Source organism: Tripterygium wilfordii, chromosome 13, assembly GCF_013401445.1.
Source record: "Tripterygium wilfordii isolate XIE 37 chromosome 13, ASM1340144v1, whole genome shotgun sequence".
In the NCBI taxonomy this organism is placed as follows: domain Eukaryota; kingdom Viridiplantae; phylum Streptophyta; class Magnoliopsida; order Celastrales; family Celastraceae; genus Tripterygium; species Tripterygium wilfordii.
In genome coordinates this window covers 2,109,487-2,129,161 of record NC_052244.1, presented here as the reverse complement: position 1 = coordinate 2,129,161, position 19,675 = coordinate 2,109,487, and the positions used below count along the sequence as shown (strand labels likewise).

General features: G+C 37.5%; 6 protein-coding genes across 10 annotated transcripts; 4 read left to right on the top strand and 2 right to left on the bottom strand.

Annotated features, from left to right (window-relative positions):
• Window positions 1-204: 204 nt before the first annotated feature.
• LOC120012162 (iron-sulfur assembly protein IscA-like 2, mitochondrial) lies at window positions 205-3,829 on the bottom strand. The gene is made up of 4 exons (XM_038863458.1): window positions 3,502-3,829; window positions 2,745-2,875; window positions 2,493-2,601; window positions 205-623 (listed from the first exon to the last, which is right to left on the bottom strand). Exons 1-4 carry the CDS (start codon window positions 3,664-3,666, stop codon window positions 558-560), a joined length of 471 nt encoding a protein of 156 aa, XP_038719386.1. The 5' UTR covers window positions 3,667-3,829; the 3' UTR covers window positions 205-557.
• A 666-nt stretch (window positions 3,830-4,495) lies between these two features.
• Window positions 4,496-6,901, top strand: LOC120012921 (cytochrome b-c1 complex subunit 9-like). Of its 2 annotated transcripts, none has more exons than XM_038864485.1 (3): window positions 4,496-4,654; window positions 5,160-5,207; window positions 6,616-6,901. In XM_038864485.1, exons 1-3 carry the CDS (start codon window positions 4,532-4,534, stop codon window positions 6,664-6,666), a joined length of 222 nt encoding a protein of 73 aa, XP_038720413.1. In that variant the 5' UTR covers window positions 4,496-4,531; the 3' UTR covers window positions 6,667-6,901. The 2 variants fall into 2 exon arrangements, with proteins under 2 accessions (XP_038720413.1, XP_038720411.1); XM_038864483.1 differs by having other exon boundaries at window positions 5,160-5,231.
• Window positions 6,902-7,292: 391 nt separating this feature from the next.
• LOC120012920 (glucosamine 6-phosphate N-acetyltransferase-like) lies at window positions 7,293-9,117 on the top strand. Its single transcript, XM_038864482.1, has 2 exons — window positions 7,293-7,468; window positions 8,532-9,117. Exon 2 carries the CDS (start codon window positions 8,556-8,558, stop codon window positions 9,024-9,026), a length of 471 nt encoding a protein of 156 aa, XP_038720410.1. The 5' UTR covers window positions 7,293-7,468; window positions 8,532-8,555; the 3' UTR covers window positions 9,027-9,117.
• A 520-nt stretch (window positions 9,118-9,637) lies between these two features.
• Window positions 9,638-12,891, top strand: LOC120012919. Its single transcript, XM_038864481.1, has 5 exons — window positions 9,638-10,061; window positions 10,893-11,028; window positions 11,110-11,853; window positions 12,284-12,383; window positions 12,515-12,891. Exons 1-5 carry the CDS (start codon window positions 9,985-9,987, stop codon window positions 12,538-12,540), a joined length of 1,083 nt encoding a protein of 360 aa, XP_038720409.1. The 5' UTR covers window positions 9,638-9,984; the 3' UTR covers window positions 12,541-12,891.
• A 715-nt stretch (window positions 12,892-13,606) lies between these two features.
• On the top strand, window positions 13,607-15,536 carry LOC120013809 (heme-binding-like protein At3g10130, chloroplastic). Of its 4 annotated transcripts, none has more exons than XR_005471483.1 (4): window positions 13,607-14,242; window positions 14,382-14,478; window positions 14,592-14,697; window positions 14,830-15,536. XR_005471483.1 is itself a non-coding variant. In XM_038865745.1 (4 exons), the coding sequence occupies exons 1-3, from the start codon at window positions 13,973-13,975 to the stop codon at window positions 14,652-14,654; spliced, it is 435 nt and encodes a 144-aa protein (XP_038721673.1). In that variant the 5' UTR covers window positions 13,607-13,972; the 3' UTR covers window positions 14,655-14,697; window positions 14,830-15,536. The 4 variants fall into 4 exon arrangements, 2 of the variants coding, with proteins under 2 accessions (XP_038721673.1, XP_038721672.1); XR_005471482.1 differs by having other exon boundaries at window positions 14,823-15,536; XM_038865745.1 differs by having other exon boundaries at window positions 14,382-14,483.
• Window positions 15,537-18,662: 3,126 nt separating this feature from the next.
• LOC120012187 lies at window positions 18,663-19,356 on the bottom strand. The gene has a single exon (XM_038863493.1). It carries the CDS (start codon window positions 19,281-19,283, stop codon window positions 18,801-18,803), a length of 483 nt encoding a protein of 160 aa, XP_038719421.1. The 5' UTR covers window positions 19,284-19,356; the 3' UTR covers window positions 18,663-18,800.
• Window positions 19,357-19,675: the final 319 nt, after the last annotated feature.

Genomic DNA, 19,675 nt, shown 5'->3' with positions numbered 1-19,675 from the left:
ATTGATATGAGATTTTAGTCTTGACACTCTCGGTATTTGTGAAACTGGGTTATGCCGAGACCCAATAAATGAACAAATAGATGCCCTCAAACTAGCACAGACACATTGATAATATTATCCATTCTAGGCTACAAATCTATGGGAATTTGTTCTACATGAATCGTCAGCCGTCACAATTGAAAAATGCTCTTTCAATCATGTATATATAAAAAAAAAAAGCTCTTTTAATGTGTTTGTAACAGTACTGTAACATAAATAATATATCTGAAACCGTAAATGGGAGGCCCCATCGTCCTCCTCTACGTTGATAATACCATAAAACTGCTAAACAGAGAATAAAAAAATTATGAAATCTCCTGAGGGCAAAGAATAAACAAAAGCCCTTATTACATGGTAAAACTATAAAGGTGTAAAGAATCTAAACATTACATTCAAATGGCTGAAGCTGGAAAATTTTGGTTCTTTTGAAAAAATTGAGTTAATAAGGCCAATGAGTCCCAACATGAATGATCGCTTACCGCCCGTGCTGGTAAATACAGAGGCTTCATCGCAATTATTCATTGCTTCACCATGAAAGAACTTTTACAGCTGCACCCACCCACTGCACTTGGATTTTCTACCACCTACAGATCATAAAACCAAAAGTTAGATCCGGCTACATTATTTGCTACATGATGCGCCTAGACAAATGGTCCATTATGCCAAAGGCTCGGATGGAGTAGTTTCATCTAAAAAAATGGAACCTGAATGAATTCATCTCAATCTTTCATAGGAGAAATCATTCAACTTCAACCAAATCTCAATTCCAAAATAAAGCCCACAAATATCCTTGGCTAAATTTTAAACTCTTAAACAAAATATTAAAAAAAAATATATGCAAAACATGTCCCTAGGCTTCTAGGTTTCCGTAAAGCAAATTGAAAGAACACCTGACAATAAACGTGCAACACAATAAAGAGCCGGACAACTATATCAACGGTTGAACCACTTAAGTCCTGTTCACTTATTTATCCTGTAAGGTGCAGTTCCATCTTACTTTTTGACAAAAGTTCAACTCATATTCATGTTTCAAGCAAAAAAAAAAAATTAAAAAACTAATTTACCATATAAGCCAGCATCGTGCTCTCAATTTTGCACAAGCACAGTCAGGAATTTATCGTATTTGCCATTCTGCTGCTTGGATGATATTGGGACAACTATCTTTGAAACTTTGGAAAAAGAAGTTTTTTTTGATAAGTTTGGAAAAAGAAGTTACTGACAAAACTAAGCAGGAAGCAAAGTTCCCAAAGAATTAATTTGGTTCTATGCTAAGACCATATGATGAAGCTATATTTAATAAAGAAAATAAAGAGTGAAAAAAAAAAGACATTCAATTACTTCTAGAAAAGCCTTGCCATAAAGTTCCTAGTGGGTGATGAGAATGTTAGAGAAGAATGAGAATCTCAGATCAAGGAACTTGCAGATATGAAACCCCTTGATGGGTTTGTTCAACAGGAAGCTTTCTTAATGGATAAGATTAGATTCAGGAGTCAATTTGAAATGTATATTCAGGAAAACTAGGAGAGGTTTCCAAGGAAACAAATTTAACAACATCCATCCCACAAGATTCCCACAGTAGTTCCAAGGTCTGAGAACATGAGAAGAGTTGTTCTGTGGTTAGACCCTATGACTCCTACAATGGTACGATTAGGAAGCAAATCCACCACTGCCCCTAGGTTCAACCTTATAATGAAGAAGATATTGAAGAGAAACCATCTGACATTTAGGGCCACTAAGAGACAACATTGAGGCTAAGGAACAAACTTGTAGGTTTGCTTTATTTTCTCCTCTTGCTCTTACAGCTCTATGGAGAGGCAGCCTTTGTAATTTAAACCAAGCTCACCAGGTCACAATAGATTAATCTTTCCAATAGGTAAACAACTCTCATGCACAAGGCTCCCGTAGTGAGCGGGGTCGGAGACAAACATGATGTACGCAGACCTTACCCTCACATAACATGTGGAGAGGCGGTGTGAAGATGGAGAGAGAAATTTTTTACAAGGTTATAACTTAAATATACTTGTAGGGAAGTTGTGTTTCTAAACTTAAGAGCAAAGAATCAGTATCATGGGCTTTATTAACTAAGCCACAATATATTTTCATGAAACTGAGGTCACTATATTTTCAATTTTTCAATTCCATTAAAACCTCCAAAGTTGCATTATTGTCAGAAAGCTCACTTCCAATTCCAAACTCTATATATTGCACGATCGTTATTATCCAACCATGGCCTAAATTTAACAGTTGATATTTCTGCGGGAAAAAAATTTAAGACAGACTCGGGTTTAAATTGACTTCCTCTTTACTAACACTCACTGTCTTTATTAGTGGCTTTATCTTTAAAGTACGAGAAGTCTGAATAGGGAATTTTCTTCTAAAAAAGAGCTCTAAATTCTCTGTTTAGGAAAAACAGAAGAAAAAATTTCTACTAATCAGCCATGATAAAAACTTACTATGAAAGCAGAACGGATCAATTCCTCGACATAATCGATAGTTGCTCCTTTCACAAAATCATAGGAAATGTTGTCGACCAGCAGTTTAACTCCATCTCTTTCAAAAACCCTATGATAACATAAGAAAGAAGCATAAAAATGATATGAAATCACTTCATGTTTGAAGCCTTCCCCTATTTCAATTAAACACCAAACCTGAAAAGTGAAAACTGTACTGTGCAATTACAAGGTCCAAGAGCTAAGGGGAAAAACCTGTCATCTGAGTCGATTTTATCTTCCAAGTTGAAAGCATACTGGAACCCAGAACATCCACCAGTTTCTACACTCAAGCGAAGCATTTTTCGCTCCGATGATCCCTCACCAGCTTGTAGTTCTTTCATTTTCTAAAATACACAACAGAAGTTAATCTCCTGTTTAAAAATAAAAATAAAAAAACAACACGAGTCTACCACGTACAAGTAATAAACAACGGCTTTCAAGCTCAAAGTGCTAAAATCATAAAACTTCACAATATTCTCTGGTCAGAGGATTTATATAGAGAGAAACAATAATCCAACTGTCAACGAAGCATACAACAGGATATAGCAGAGTGAAAATGCCAAGCTTGTGGCATTCCAAGAGAAATCAATCAATCATGCAAGATTGTAAGAACACTTTCACATGTGTCAACCAAAATATTCAACCATAGTCACGGAACTACAGACAATAACTTCACTGATACAATCTACAATGATATCCAGTGACACTTTCCCATATATATATATTTTTTGATAAGTGACACTTTCCCATATCCATACAATTTTACTACCCTATCTGCTATAAAATTAAGCTCCAAAGAGAACAATAGAATAACCAATCTCGCACCTGATCATGCTTAAATCGTAATCCTAATGAAAGTTCCGGTAATGAAATAATCGATATAATTTAAGGGGGGAACCAACCAAATCCGATTGCTCCCCCGCTCAATTAGATATACATGTTATATGCAGGCGTGTATGTAAATTTGTACCCGGATGCAATTCTCCGTTATTTGAACGGCATCAGGAGAAGGAGAAGAGGAAGAATCAGCTTCGCGGAGCGCGGAGGCTGAGGAGGTGCTGAGAAGCATGTGGTTCTGCCGGATTCGAGCAGCGAAATATGGAGCTAGGCGCCGAATCAAAGATGTTCTCGACATGACGGTCACCAATCTCTCTTCAAGAAATCACGATCACCATATCTCGTGTAGGTAGCCGCGTAACGTTTGGATTTGGCTTCTGATTCTTCTCCTATGGTGATTTTGTTGAACAAGAAGCGGAGCGTCTCTCTTACACAACAGAAAGGCCTGGCTGAAATGAGGAATTCTGTATGGTATAACTAGATTGGCTTGTGACAAACAGCCTATGAGCATACTCCACGCCACGTGCACGGCAAACTATTAGGCTTGGGCTTTAGCCAGTGCTCTAAATTGAGGCCCATTGAGGCCCAGGCCGCTAAGGGGCTTGCCCTTTAGAGTTTAGAGTTTAGAGGTTTGAACTTTTCCAAAGTGGGCTTATTAAAGTACGGCCCTTTATTCCTGGGCAACATCAGGGCCGCCAAGGGTTCTCAAGTCCAATAGGCAGCTGTTCGGGCTTACTGAGGGTGAGAATGAGATCCAGGCAGCTAAGGGGCTTGCTCTTTAGATGGTTGAGCTCTTTTACTGGTGGGCTTATTAAGTAAGGCCCTTTTATTCCGGTCCGAAATAGGGCCGCCAGGGGTCAGGTTTGCTTCCCTAAACCGGTTTGGTAAAAGACTCCACTTCCTCGGATGTTCATCATTTCGGTCGAAGGCTTTGAAGGTTAGGGTTTTTTTTTTTGTTCTGCGTATGATTGATTAGGTCAAAATTGGGAGAAAAATAGAGATTGCAGGATTCATCTCGATTTGCGTAGGTAAATCAGCATAATTTACAGTTAGCATATTCGAATTTGTTGTATTTTTTTAACTAATTATTGATTGATTTATGACTCATTGGAAAATCGCTGCTCTGATTCATTCATCAGCTCAGATATTGAAGCGTAAGCGCCATGGATTACTCTGCTGCTCGAAGAAATAAAGGAGGCCTCTACGAAGGTCTCTACAGATTGGTTATGCGCCGCAACTCCGTTTATGTTACCTTCATCGTCGCCGGTGCTTTCCTTGGCGAGCGGGTACGGGTTATTGTCTATATGTTGGATCCCCTGTATCAATGGTTTTTGTTTTAGTTCTTTGGTTATATTGAAAACTCATTGATTCCATTGCAGAACAGGTTTTCATTGAATTAAAGGGGGTGAAATGAAAAAAATGGATTTATGATCCATGGATTAGAAAATAAGAGAATAAAATTTTTGTATTTTGATTCAAGTTGTCTTTTTAAATAGTTTCAAATTTCATGGATTCAAGTTAGTGTCATATTTTGTTGCAGACTTAGCATATTTATTTTTCTTTTGAATTGTCTCTTACGATTGTGGAGTTTTCAGTATCTTCTTGATCTGGAAGGGCAGAATGAACGTGTCTGTGTATCACCATTCAAAGTCTTAGATCTGTAATTTTTAGTTCCTTTGTGTTTAAAGTGATGAAAACTCTAATGTGAGAGCTTGTTATGCATTGTGAAATACTTTTTGGCATAAGTGCGAGGAGTGAGGCTCTCACCATAACTATTTACTTGTTTTGTAGGCTGTGGATTATGGAGTTCAAAAGCTGTGGGAGTACAACAATCTTGGGGTAATAACGTCTGCTACCATTTCTGTATGTCTGTGCTGGTTTGCAACTTTTTGTGTGTTTGCACCAAATGATGCACATAGAGATCATTTTTGCCCTTATGCTTTTTTCAGTTGTTTGCATTAACATGGATTTACTTTTTTTGCCGTCACATGGAGTTGCATGTTAATGTACTGCAGCTAAACTGATTCTCTATAGTTATTTTCTTAACCGAGATTGGTTGAGAGGACAGGCTTAGAGCAATTTTTTTTTCTTGGCTTCATGTTTTATGTAGTTATTGAGTCTATTTGTCCAACTCATTTATTGTTTTGTGTCTATGTATATGTGCTTCGATTATTTGCTGGCAGTTCTGAATAAATTTCAGATATCGTAAAGATTGCGATATATTATGCAAAATTCTTCTTCTGATTCCAAATTTTGGGTTGATAGAACTGTTATATAAGATTGGCTTGATAGAATAGAACTGCTATAACATATAAGATTGGGCTTGATAGAACTGCCATAACATAGCATATAAGATTGAGCTTTACTGTTAGATGCGCCAAAAAGCTTGTGAATTGTGATTTTTTGCACAGTGGACTATCATCACATTTTCTTAACTCCTGAATTCTCTTAAGAACCCTTTTTGTTTGAGATGTTAAGCAAACTTGGGTGAGGATAAATGATATTTCCGCAGCAATCTCCAATTTTGGCTTGATTACGGATGAAATGAATCTCTTGATTCTGTTGATTGCTGAGCCAGCTATGCACACCTTGGGCTGTGTCTATACTGCTATTCATAGTTGAAACACAAACCCTGATGTTGTGAAGGCTGTGGTACCTGGACAACAATTTAAATGAATGGCTGTGTTCCGTTTGTATTCATGAGGATCTGAAATGTGACTGGACCTTTCATCTCCTTGATTGATATGATTATACCATGCTACCTTTTTTTTTTTCATTCAGTGTTGATGAGATGTTCTTTAGTGTATTATTGATTTATTGTGTTATTCCCCCACATAAAATGATAGTGTGATAACTATATTTAATTTATAATTGGAAGTATTCTGCATTGTTTTGCTGTGTTAGTCGGCATATGTTTCCACTATCTGTATTGCTTTGACCTACTTGATTTCCACAGCCTTGCTACTATCTGTCTATTTAAGAAACGGTTTCCCTAAGAATATGATTTGCTAATTGTCCCACACCAATAGCCTCAAATGTTACTGCAGCATCTGATTGATTTTGGTGATTATCACTGACTTGATTGTGGATGTTATTTTGTTCAGCTCATCAGCCGCACATTTGATTTTTATTTTCAGTTTTATGTGTGCTAATGGTTAATGCGACATCTTGTTGCTACTGGTGATTATTGCTACTTTGCTAGTGTTATCCCTTGCTTGAATGTCACTGTTATTTTGTTCAACTGCAGAAACGGTATGAAGACATTTCAGTTTTGGGGCAAAGGCCAACGGAGGAATGAAAAATCTCAGCCATCTTGAAGTTGCATAGATGTTGGGGGCTATCAATTTTTGCTGTTGCAATAAGCTTGTTTTGGTGTAACACTTGCGCATTTTGTCTTGCTCAAATGCGTCGTTGCAATTTTTGAATCTATTTGCATTTGTATGAATAATTTGTCTCTATAATGTGTTGGCTTCGAACATCTAACCAGAGGTTGCTGCTCCATTACTTAAATTAATATTCCTCTATTAGCATTCTGGTCTTTTGTTTTCGCAGTTGTTCCTAAAGGGTCTTTCTGTCCTGGGCTTTGGTTTAGCAAGAGCATTAACACAACTTGCCAGCAGATCCAACCTTTTCTTTTCTCTAGCACCCATCAGACTAATCTGGGTGAAACAAATTCGGTCATCCAGATCGAACTGAGTTTTGTAATCCCCTAGTCCTCCAGTCAGTTGGGTCTAAGCTGATCCGATTTTTTATCGGGCTTTCGAAATATATTTTTTGCCCATAGATGGGCATTGACTCCGATCCGTCCCATTTGGACCGGGCTTGAGTGGATGTTTTTGAGCTGATAATTTTATTGGGCCCTGCTCATGGAATCAAAAAATTCTTTCAAGTCCGGCCCGAGATCTCCATAATCAGCTCTGGTGGGCCCATAACCCAATGCACCCATGGTTCTTCACTTCTTCTTCTTCCTCATCTGACTTCTGTAATGCAAGAGAGATTCGAACAAGCAAAGCCTTTCAAGATCTCTCTGATTTACTCTCTTCTCTGGGATCCTTGGATCGAATCCCTCACCCCATTATTATCCTACAATACGGTGAAAGGTACTCTTTGATTTCTCTTTCTTTTCTCTAACATCTCCGCGAATTATTTGCTTGTTAATAATCCTATAAGCTATATGCATGTTTGTGATGAATCGAGAAGGAATGAAGGTTGTTGATTGGTTTTGTCGCAGTGCTTGATTCGTGTTGTTTGGAGACACTTACTTTTGTTGTTGTCGATGGGCGAAAGGGAGATGTTGATTTCTGTATATTTATCTGGTTAGCCAGGAAACACCAAAAATACTTCTTTAGATTGAGCCGTTATAGATTTGGTAGAAGTTTAATTGATTGCTTGGTTTCGATGTTGGCAAGTTGTCCTTGCTTCTGTCGCTTCAGATTAGTTTGTGATCAGTTGAACTTTCATTCTGCTTTTGGCATTTGTGTTGAAACTTTGTTACTTGAGTACATATCAATGTTGGTGATCGCTTTCCCTTTCTCTGTGTTTCAACTATTCTATTGAACATTTTGAGTGGATTCCGTATATGATATATCAAAGATCTTATTTTGGTTTGTTTGATACAGAAAGAAGAATGTATGGAGTACTAGTCATTGGATTTATTATCAGAACCCCAAAAGGAAGATATTGAATTTAATTTTGCGTATAGATTAACCCTAGCAGTTACCATGGCAAACACCGTGTCCTCTTTTGTTTTAGAGGCATCTTCTCTTAAAATTTTCATTCCTGTAAGTTCAGGATGCTTCGGATCGCTTGTTTGGAGTTTTGGCATATGATACAGGCTGAGATGTGCTTATATATGTGGATATGCTGACTGCGTTGAATTGATAATTAGGATCCATGTGAGAGGCTGTTAGTCCGTTCTCAAATAAAATTCTTTTATGACTCCTTTAATCTATTGTGTTTTAATCATAAGAATTTGAAAGCTAAAATCTTCAAGGTCCTATGTGCTTGTCAAGAATCATTGATGTTTAGGATTGTTCTCCTTTTTCTTTCTCTTTAGTGCTTGACTGAAATGAAAAGTTACCATTATCCTTCTGAACTACAGATCTAGTGTTATAAGTTTATTAGTGTATGTGAATGCTGATGATGGTTAAATAAATATGGCAGAAAGCTGGAACTGACTGGTAAAAGATGCAGAGCAGTAACCCACATGGAGAAGGGAAGTTTCAAGTTCGAAAATTAGAGATATCCGACAAGACCAAGGGATTCATAGAGCTATTGCAGCAACTAAGTGTTTGTGATTCCATCTCAGATATGGAATTCGAAGAACGATTTCAAGAGATAAGCTCCTATGGTGATGACCATTTTATCTGTGTAATTGAAGATGATCTGTCTGGGAAGATTATTGCGACTGGGAGCATATTCATTGAAAAGAAGTTCCTGAGAAATTGTGGCAAAGTTGGGCACATTGAAGATGTTGTTGTTGATTCCAACGCACGAGGGTTGCAATTAGGGAAACGGATTGTTGAGTACCTCACTGAGCATGCTCATGCATTAGGTTGTTATAAAGTGATTCTTGATTGCAGTCTTGATAACAAAACTTTTTATGAGAAATGTGGCTTCAAACAGAAAGAAATTCAGATGGTGAAGTATTTCATTTGAGGAGAAAAATCCTTCTTAGTTTTGACTTTTGACATGTAAGCTTGACAGCAATTCTGATCAAAATGAAGTTTCTCTCTTCAGTACTTTTTTTTTTTTTTTTGGTGTGCTTGTATGCATGCTCTTAGCCGTGGTAATGGTTATGTTACTGGGCTTAGGGTAGATGCTTGCTTCAGCATACCGCTAAGGTCGTGAGTTCGAAGTACTTCGAACTAAGAGTATCTCCCTATATGGCCCACTTTCGGGGAGGGTTATGAGTTCTATTTCACTTGCATGGGCTTCATTCCAATCTTACTTATTGTTAGCGTGGTGTGGACTGTTCTAACGACTCGAGATTTACATCCATTCAAATGGCATGCTCAACTATGTGGTTCTTAGGTTAAAAAAAAAGTCTATGCATGCTCTTGTACGTTGTAACAGAATTGAGAAACAGACATATTTTACCTGGATCGTTCATTTTTATCAGTGACCACTTGTTTCCTTGGATCGGGCTGGAAATAGCCCGTTAAGAAGTGCCAACTGCCAACATAAAATGTTCTGTTTATTTTGAGCAGTAACGGGTTGGCGGGTGTGGGTCGGTTTATGCCATCAAATCAACTCCTCTCGTTTTCACAAGTAAAAGAACCGGAATGCCCTCTGTGTGGACGTAGCCTTGCCCTTTCGTCGTCCTCTTCTTGCACCGACTTTTTTCACCTCCAATTCCTAAATTTGATTTACCTTTCAAACCCTAAGTACGCCAAAATTTGTTCCAAATTTGATGAACACATCGAGAAGATCTTTCGGAGTCAGAATGTTTCGATTCTTTGATTTCTACAATTAGGTTTCTCTTCGTTTCTTCTTCTGATTTCGAATTTAATGCATTTCTTCATCAAGGAGTGACGAAGTTCTTATTCGAGTCACTCTTATTCGTGTTTTATTGCAATTTATTTACTTCTTTTATTTTCTTGAGCACACACACGTAATGGCGTCGAGTTTGCGGCAATGGGAATCGGACCCTCTATTCTCAGCAGCTGAAGTTGTTCAAGACTCTGCCGACAGGTCAGTTATTCATTCTCCTATGAAGCAGAGTTCCATTCTTGAAAGAGATTTTATTGTTTTCTAATAAAATGAAGTTGCCTTAAAAGAATAGCTTAACATGTAGTAGTTTGCCAATGAATGGAATTGAATTCTACTGGCTTCATTAGCATTCATTACTAGCAAATTGAGCCCATTTTGTCTTTATTGCCCTTGCTTGCTGATTAATTGGCATTTCTTGCAAGTTTACAGAATAAATTCATACTCTAAAAATGAATCTTTTGTTGCCAAATTTTGTGTTGTGTATTTTACACACTATTTGAATCTTAGATGATGGGAGATAGAGAGAAAATAACATCACGAGACCATTTTTCCATGTTTAGTTGCAGTGGAAAATGAGAAAAAGGAGAACATAATGTAAAATTAAGGAGAGAATTACTACATTTTGGATTATCTAGATGTTCATGCTCAACCTAATGCTCCATTCAGAGAACACCGCTCCACCCTGAAAAGGCCAAAACTACTCTTGTTATTGGCCTTCACCTGCGAATTTGATCAAATAATCCTCATTGACAACCTCTATTACTGTATGTGCCAGAGAAATATTTAAATAGTTACGATTAGAATTCGTATTTAGACAGAATAAGCCATCCCCCCCCCCCCAAGACCCTCCTTGCACATCTGAACGAGAAAAAATGAAAGATACATTTATATTTCCTTTTGTTTCCTTGTTATGTCTTCTTTCTTTTTGTCTTTTCTTCAGTCTTCTGAAGAAGCAAACACATCTAAAAGGATTATTATATGGTTTTCTTACTGTATACAACTTATGATCTAAAACTTTTGTTCAAAATACAGGGCAGAGTCTATATTTCGCCTCCTTCTGCATGAGCAAAGTCTTGTTCAATATGAGCCTCCTGATCCAAAATTGCTAACATCAATGGAGTATCACCGACTTGAACTGAAAACCATACTTGAGACGGCAAAATGGCAGGTATATGTTATTAGTTTATTACCAATTTTTGTTTCTGCTTTCTTCTTTAGTTAGCTTATCTGGTCTGTCTTCTCTTATCAGCTAGAAGATTTTGAGAGAGCCGTTGGAGTTGCAGCTATGATGGAAACGTCTCAAACAAGGGAACATGTAATTACCAGACATATGCAGTTCATTAGAGCAATAAAGGAGCAAATAAATCACGTAGAGAAAAGCTTAGGTGATCCCTTGATGGGAGATTCAGTTAGAAACTCTGAGTGGGTTAGCTTAAATGAACAAGACAGCGATGGATTAGCATTATTTATTACAGGAGGGAATCCCACTGGCTTTTCAAATCATAATGAACTGGAGGATAGTAGCATATTAAGAAGATTTCTTGATCCTGCGGGTGGGAATCCCACTACGTCTGGTTTGAAAGATGACGAGAATGTGGAGCATGGAAAACATGACATTGAGAAGCTAAATGGGAACAGGGATTTTCATGTGGACCAATATAAAGATTCCATCAAACAGAATAATTTAAGGAAGGTGGGTTCTCGTTATTCGTCAAGAATGAGCTTAGATGCATTAAATTCTCTTTATGAGAGCAATTACAACCGACGTGGTGAGCATGCCTGTTGGGATCTCGAAGCCAATGAAGCCAAACCTAATGGCTTATCTCAGGTGAGCAAGTTGAGAGGGAGTTCTAGCAGATTGAACATCCTTGGGTTTTTGAACAGGAAATGGACCGCCTACGGAAGTAGAGCCCGGAACTACACAAAGAGGTTGAAAGATGGGGAAGAACAAAGGCATGTCCCATCATTCAGTGATATTTCTTATGCTGCACCGGTAATTTTTATCATCCCTCCTGTTGCTGTGGTTTGTAATAACATTTTTTCCAAGTGGAATAAGAATAATTTATAATAACTTAGTTTTTAAGGAGCTCATGTTAAGAAAGCTGTCCATCACTGTAACAGCATTAAGTATGATAACATCTATACTTGCATTTTGGTCCCAATCAAGGCCAAAAACTTTGTCTTAATTATGGAGAATTTTTTTTCCCTATTTTAATTTATAATTTTCAGTGCCTTAGCATGAACTTGCATCCGTTGAAGCATTATGGCCAAAACCGTCAATTGTTACGAAGAAAACATTAGACGGCTGTCTGATGTGTCCCCGTGTCATCTATATAAGAACTATAATAGATTTATCATATGGCAGGTTCATTTTTAGCTTTTAATTGGCTGCAGATACTAAACCGCTTGCTTCTCTTTGACAGGTTCAACATATAATATATCGATGGTTTCCATGTCATTTTGAAGTAAACTGGCATTCGATGAAAACCATATTGCTAATAGTTTGTACGCTGATTGTTTTGGGTAAGGCCGTCATCTTTATATATATCATCTGTATCATGCATTCAATAGTTACTCTCTTTTCCTGTTTCTTTGATGCCATGAATATTGCAACGAAATTAACAACTACGACCTCCTTTTGGCTGTTCACGCAGTTAAACTGGTGTCTCGAGTCTTTTAGAAGTCTCTTGCAGTTTTGTCTCAGCACCAGCCTAGGAGGACATCTCTGCAAAGTTCTAGCAAGGGTGGGAACAACTTATGCTAGTTCCTGGACGGGTGACGCTATCCAGTTGGCGGATGTGAATGTATGTTTGATTCTACTGGCTTAGACCTTCCTCTGCGTCTCACTTTATCTGTATTTTTCCAAGGAATTGAGTGAACAATTTGTTGAATCTCGATTATACTCTGCTAGCAATCTAATGTATCCGTGAGTTTGAGATAATCTGTGAAGTATGATGTTTCTGTGGTCGTCACTGATGACTTTGTAATGATATTGCGCAATGGGATTGTGGGATTGTCAGATTTACAGCTACCTAATATCCCAGATTAAACTCAGGGCTTGTTTTTTGATTAATCTGTGCACGGTAAAAGGCCTTATATGCGGTGCCATCCGACTCCAAACCCCTGCGAGAAGCCAACATCCTTAGTCCATTTACTTCGACTGTTCTTCCCAATTCACAAAGATCTTGCAATAGACAATTAAAGGTCGCACAATGTGGTAGAATATCTTCTTTCAGCATCTTTTCGATCAATCTAAATGCTTCTTCTACAGTTCTACTCTCCCTTACCTCCTCGAACCTTTTATCAATGTAGTACAAGCAATGAAGCTTGGAAGATTTCCTTTTCCCCACAGCTCAGTGCGTGCGGGGCTAATGATGTCGGTTGTGCTACCTTGTGGGGTGCAGCGCTCATAAATCTCACATTGTCCAGAGAGATCGGTGAAGTGCAGAATATAAAGGACTGGATTTCCTAACATGTCAGAAACTAGCCACATTAGGACTGCAGCAGCCCTTCTGCCTCATATCCCTAAACAATTCCAAAGCCAAACTGAATTTTGAATTCCTACAATGGCTGCTGATCAAAATAGTATTATTTTGGGTCTGGCTCAGATGGAGAGTTGGGCCTGGCTCGTATGCCGTCCACCTGCAGTCGAATAATTTATAAAAGGATTTTTTAACAAAATAATATTTAATTCATACGAAATGAAGCGAGTCGGTTCCGCGACACTGAAATTACCAAGAGTTCATGTCTCCAACGGTAACTAAAATTAGCGTTACCCAAGAAGCGAAACAAAGATGCTCTCGTTGATCTCTCCATCTCCGTGTAAAACCCCTACACAAAATCAAGGGCGTCCACCGCCAAATTCATGGCCACCATTAGAACCACCGCGCCTCCCATACGTCAGAGAAGAGTCATGTCCGCCTTTGAAGCTCGAGTCTCTCTCGTCTTCGCTCTAGCTTCCCAAGCTTTCTTCCTCTCTCAGAGAAGTAATTGTTCAAATAATTCTACGTTTAACCACTTTTACTAACTTATTCATTCTCTTTCTCAGTCAATTTAAGGCTTCGTTGATTTTTTTTTCTTTCCGCGCTTTTTTCACTCTGTTTTGAATTTTGATGGATGTGGTGAGTGAAACCGCTAAATATGTGTTTCCAAAGAGGTTTGAGAACCGGAATTTGGAGGACGCTTTGATGGCTGGTGTTATTTTGTTGAGGTTTTGCATCGTGTTCTGGTTTCTATTGCAGTCCCTTGCCTTCCTTGTAAGTGGAGCTAGGGTTTTTATTGGCTTTGTTCATGTATCTCTATTTCATGCAGTTCCGGAACTTGGGACAGTTGAGGATAAAGTTGTAAGTAGGAAAGATGAGTACGAGATTAGAGCAATCGAGGTAATTTCTGCTCGATGTAGTTATCAATTCTTTCTTTGGAATTTGTTACTGAATGTGGTTTTGAAACATATTCGTCTCTCTCACAATTTTTCCCTTGATCATATATATTTAAAAATTGGGGTTGTGATGGTGGATGTAGCCTTGCTACATAGTAGAAACGACCATGCCTGGGACGACTGGTTTTAATTTCAATGGTGCATCGGAATCCTTCAATGTCTTAGCTGAGTACCTGTTTGGTAAGGTATTTCTAAGTGCCATGGAATGAAATACTAATGATTCTGCAATAGTCTTTTATGAACTTAGTATTGTTAGTTTGCTTACCCCGGATGTTGTGCTGTTTCTATAACAGAACAAAAGAGAGAATGGAGATGACTATGGACTACCCCAATTTTACTCGGAAGACTCAATCTGATGGACAGAAGATAGCGATGACTACCCCTGTGATTACAAAGAAGGTAAGTCCTGATGAACCTTGTATTTCTAAACTATGCATAGCTTCAATGTTTCCTCTTAGAAATCTTGGAATTGTAGTCTGTCCTTTACTATTTTTTGTTATTTAATACTCTTCATTTGTACTTAGCTGGCAGGCAGGAAAGTGGCAAATGTCTTTTGTCATGCCGTCAAAGTATGGTGCAAAGTTGCCATTTCTTAAAGATCAATCCGTGAGGATCAAAGAGGTGCACAAAAAAACTGTAGCTGTCATTGGCTCATTGCCTTTTCAGGTTTGACCTACTGTCATACTTTGTCCTCGTGGGCTTGGATAGATCCACTCACATAACTCTCCACTTTTCCCTTCATGATCTGGTTTCATTCTCAAGTCTTGATATGCTAAAGGCGATAGTAATTCTGAAGATTAGTCGTTAAAATAATGAACAGATGATGATTTAATGGTCTGCTATCAAAATAAAAAGATGGTTTTTTTTTATGTGTGGAATGCCTGGAGGATGACACTAGTCATTTCTGCACAAGTATACCATTTTTTAAAAAAAAAAAACACTACTATCAAGCAATCGTGCAAAATGTTTGAAATATCACTCATAAAGACGCATTGAGCCATTGACATCATGTGTTTCCGTAGTACTGACTATATTATCATAAGGATAACACTGATGTTGCAATCCTACTGTTTAGCTGCAATATGTTGATAAGGGTAGGCTTAGCACTTTTAAATCAGAACACCAGGTTTTCTTGTGGGCTTGGGCTAACATGGGCTTTGTTCATGTTGTCCCTGCAAGGAAACTTGATGGGCCTGGACTCTCCAGTGTCCATGAGACACTGGCTTGGGAGAGGTAAAGACGTGAGGGCCCAAGCGTGCGAAGTCTGTTAGGTTCTTATAGCAATCTGTTTGTTTATTGAATAGTTTCATTCAGTTGCAAGTATGTGATTGCATGAGTGATGTATGTTAAGGGCATTTCATGAATATTGCTAGTCTCTAGATTCCTTTGTATTCTTCTGGTGCATTACATGTACTTAAAAGGTTCTAATAGTTTTATGAGTGTATCATTGAGTTTTCCTCAAGTACTTGTTCTAAGAGGACTTTGGGCAATATCAATTCTTGAAATACCTATATCTTCTCTTACCTTCGTAGACCTTTGGAATGGAAGATAGAATAAATGGTTTTTTTTTTTGATAACTGCATGTTTGCTGTGATTTTTTTTTGTTCCCTTCCTCACTGCTGTTCTTGTTCTTTTCTTCTTTTTAGCTATATTAACCTTCCATATTGAGACCCATGACAATCGTCAATGCACTGTTGCACCCCAGTTCCTAAATTCTGGAACCTGGTCTAACTAAAATGCAGCCTTATTCTGGTGTTTTACAAGCCCTAAATCTTTCTTTAGTAAATACTTAACCACAATTCCAGAATTCTCCTCCCTTCTGTAATAATGAATTGGGAAACTTGATACATTTTGCAACCAGAAAACAAACTTATAATTGAAATGACTCCACTTGTGAGATTCTTTTGCAGGTTCGTTGGAACAATCGGTGTTACCAATTCTTTTAACCCATTCTTAGGAAAAAAAGTTGTAATGTGTTTTCTGTACTCTCTAATAATTGCAAAAAATATTATTAGTTCTATGTGTTGTAATTTATAATGGAGTACGACTACCTACACAAGAAAACAAGAGACAGAATAGAGATCCTGATATTATAAAGATTGGAAATTTAACAGGGATTCTTGTTTCTGATATTCTAGTAAAGTAAAGATTATCCATAATCTAGCATTCCTTTCAAACTCAAATGAGGTAAAGATGACGCCATCTTGCATATGTTTGAGATTACAAAAATGCCCTGGACCCATTGATGAAATTTAGTGATTCAGTGAAAACATTTACAAGTTTACTGATAGAAGAAAATTAATAAGTTATATGTTATTGAGGTTCAGTGAAACATTTACAAGTTTACTGATAGAAGAAAATTAATAAGTTATATATGCTATTAAGGTTACGTATTTGAAGGTGATCATGAAACAACCTCGATATCTTTGGTACTTTAGTTGATAACAACTTTATAAACAATCTCCATAAGGTTTACGTAACCCCATAGTTCTATGTATAAAACATTGAGGTATCTTGTATTTCTTGTTAGGACGTATTTTCAGGATATTTAAAAACAAAATATATGAAATATAAGTTTAGTAAAAGTAGACAAGGGAACGAATAAACGATTGAATTAGATGGAGAAGTAACAAACAGTACCAAAGATGACGGAGATGATGCCAAGTTGAGAGTTTATTCTTACATGGAAAGTGCCAAAGGACTCTAATGAGTGTATTAAATCTTTCTGATGCATCATGATTCATGCGGGGTAAATGGCCAAAGACCAAGTACCGAGTTTTTCTTCCACTACATTTATGCATCTCTTTTAGGTCAAAGTGGGCTTGTGCATTTAAGCTAATGCATCACATGCCTAAAAATTACAGGCAATAGCACCACTACCATCATGGTTGGAGTTATAGCAGATCCACAATGATAGTAATAATTAAGGAATAAGGATTCTAAATATGAATATTTATATTCTATTCTTAATATATGATTTAGGAGAAGAATTGAGTTATGGCAAGTGGATTAACGCGTCATTGGGTTATGGGCCTATGGCAAGTGGATTAACGCATCATTGGCATTAGGGTGGCAAAACTCCGTCCGGTCTAGATGACCGAATTTGTATGACTCGGATTAAACCAAGTTCGGACATAAGTTATATGTCCGAAATATAGGTCCAAACGTAAAGATGCTAAAGATGAATATTTATATTCTCTTCTTAATATATGATTTAGGAGAAGAATTGAGTTATGGCAAGTGGATTAACACGTCATTGGGTTATTGAAAGTGAATTAACGCGTCATTGGCATTAGGGTGGCAAAACGATCTAGATGACCGAATTTGTCTGACCCGGATTAACCAAGTTCAGACATAAGTTATATGTCCGAAATATAGGTCCAAATGTAAAGATGCTAAAGGTGAATATTTATATTTTATTCTTAATATATGATTTAGGAGAAGAATTGAGTTATGGCAAGTGGATTAACGCGTCATTGGCATTAGGGTGGCAAAACTCTGTCCGGTCTAGATGATCGAATTTGTTTGACCCGAATTAAACCAAGTTCGGACATAAGTTATATGTCCCAAATATAGGTCCAAACGTAAAAATTTTGTCTGGTTTAAAAATGTATCCGGGTCCAAACATAAAAATCTTGTCCTGTTTAGTTGTTTGGACCTTAACCCGGATTAAGTTATTGTTCGATTTACTTGTATGAATTTAAACTAATCCAAGTGTGGTCAATTAAGTATGTCCATAATCCAATCCAAGTTAGGGTCCGGATGTGTAAATATTTCTTAAGCACATGATGTTGTCCGATCTGGAACCGATTTTTTGCCAATCCTAATTGGAAATTGTCTTTTTCTTCAAATTCCTTGTCAATGACTTGGCAGAGAGATTGGGGTAAAACTCTTCCATGTATTGATGCATCATTTCCCTTCAATGCTTATATGCTTTGTCTCAACGTAATATGAGATCATATGTGACAATAAGTTATCTGGCTCTATTTGACATGTGATGCAACCTGGAAAATAAGTTTCTTTTTGTATTCTGTATATAACTCTTTCATGTATTGATGCATCCTTTCCCTTCAACGCTTATATGCTTTGTCTCAATGTAATATGAGATCATATGTGACAACAAGTTATCTGGCTCTATTTGACATGTGATGCAACCTGGAAAATAAGTTTCTTTTTGTATTCTGTATATGCTGACATGTAACTTGAAAATTAAGGCGTGATAATAGATATATCTTGGTAAAGTTGATAGTGTTTCCATTCTCTCTTGTTGGTTTATAGTTTTTGGCTCTTCCTTATTATGCTGGTTTCTCGGCAAACCTTCTTTGAGATGCTAAAGTTCCAGTCCTGTTATGGATAAACGTACGTACGACAAGAGTAGGTTGAGTGCATTTCTTATGAGAAAACAAGCTTTAAATGTATTGTTATTCTCTTTCTATACTATTGTATATAAAAGTGATACAAACAGGGAAAAAAGGAAGTCTAACTATACTGGATGCGCTCTACTAGTTTACTTCAGCTATGCTTTCTAGGGCAGGCTTCCATCTGTTGCTGTTGTCATCTTCACTTGATCTATCAACCTCACTTACTTTCTCTTGAACTTGAAGATGGGAGAGCATATTATCAACAGAAACTCCTTCCTTTTGCAGCATCTCCTGTAGTTCTTGCTTGCTGATAATTATCTTTATCCTTACTACACTGGATCCTTGTCCATCTTCCTTTTCTGGATTAGAAAATCTCACTTTCTTCTTCTTTCTAATTTCTGGGGGTGAGGATGGAAGAGGTACTAGGTAGTACAAGTGACCCCCAATCAGTTTGGTTTCAGGCAGAAGATGCTGATGGATGACCTGAAGTGTATCAGATATTGCATGGCCGGAGTATTCTGAGGTCACTTGGTTTACATTGATGGGTGCTCTATACTCGAGAATTTTTCCGTCTGGCTTCATTACCTGGATTACCTGATCTTCAACAACTAGGCAGTTTCCCATGATTTGCTTACACGGCTTTGTTAGTGAAAAGAGAGGGGTACAAAGGTTGGTATTGTGGAGTGAGGGGTGTTAGAGCACAATGTCTTGTATATATAGAAGTGGAATGAAGACCCCACCATATTTCAAATATTACAATAGGGCCTTAGCACGCTGTGGATTGTGGACCCCGTCCTGTTGATTTTTGTTGGTGTGTATATTGGACGTATTCGCCCCAAGTAAGTCGTGCCTTTTTTGAATTCTAAAGCTTTAGGGTAACTAACAAGGTTTTTTTTTTGTTTTTATTTAGCTTAAGCAGATTGGTTAGACAGCAAAAGGTGGAGGGAAAAACTAATTAGATCAGATAACTTTTATAATGCTTAGAGATATGCAGAGCGCATTATTATTGTTACTTA

Bases quoted from the DNA above. Each gene is read 5' to 3' on its own strand.
- LOC120012162 (XM_038863458.1), bottom strand. From the start codon at position 3,666: ATGTCGAGAACATCTTTGATTCGGCGCCTAGCTCCATATTTCGCTGCT. The intron at 2,876-3,501 runs GTACAAATTTAC...TGTGTATTTTAG, and splicing joins TAACGGAGAATTGCATCCGG to AAAATGAAAGAACTACAAGC. The intron at 2,602-2,744 runs GTTTTTCCCCTT...ATGTTATCATAG, and splicing joins AAAATCGACTCAGATGACAG to GGTTTTTGAAAGAGATGGAG.
- LOC120012921 (XM_038864483.1), top strand. From the start codon at position 4,532: ATGGATTACTCTGCTGCTCGAAGAAATAAAGGAGGCCTCTACGAAGGT. The intron at 4,655-5,159 runs GTACGGGTTATT...CTTGTTTTGTAG, and splicing joins GTGCTTTCCTTGGCGAGCGG to GCTGTGGATTATGGAGTTCA. The intron at 5,232-6,615 runs GTATGTCTGTGC...GTTCAACTGCAG, and splicing joins TAACGTCTGCTACCATTTCT to AAACGGTATGAAGACATTTC.
- LOC120012920 (XM_038864482.1), top strand. From the start codon at position 8,556: ATGCAGAGCAGTAACCCACATGGAGAAGGGAAGTTTCAAGTTCGAAAA.
- LOC120012919 (XM_038864481.1), top strand. From the start codon at position 9,985: ATGGCGTCGAGTTTGCGGCAATGGGAATCGGACCCTCTATTCTCAGCA. The intron at 11,854-12,283 runs GTAATTTTTATC...TCTCTTTGACAG, and splicing joins ATATTTCTTATGCTGCACCG to GTTCAACATATAATATATCG. The intron at 12,384-12,514 runs GTAAGGCCGTCA...CTGTTCACGCAG, and splicing joins TTGTACGCTGATTGTTTTGG to TTAAACTGGTGTCTCGAGTC.
- LOC120013809 (XM_038865745.1), top strand. From the start codon at position 13,973: ATGGATGTGGTGAGTGAAACCGCTAAATATGTGTTTCCAAAGAGGTTT. The intron at 14,243-14,381 runs GTAATTTCTGCT...TGGTGGATGTAG, and splicing joins ACGAGATTAGAGCAATCGAG to CCTTGCTACATAGTAGAAAC. The intron at 14,484-14,591 runs GTATTTCTAAGT...TTTCTATAACAG, and splicing joins CTGAGTACCTGTTTGGTAAG to AACAAAAGAGAGAATGGAGA.
- LOC120012187 (XM_038863493.1), bottom strand. From the start codon at position 19,283: ATGGGAAACTGCCTAGTTGTTGAAGATCAGGTAATCCAGGTAATGAAG.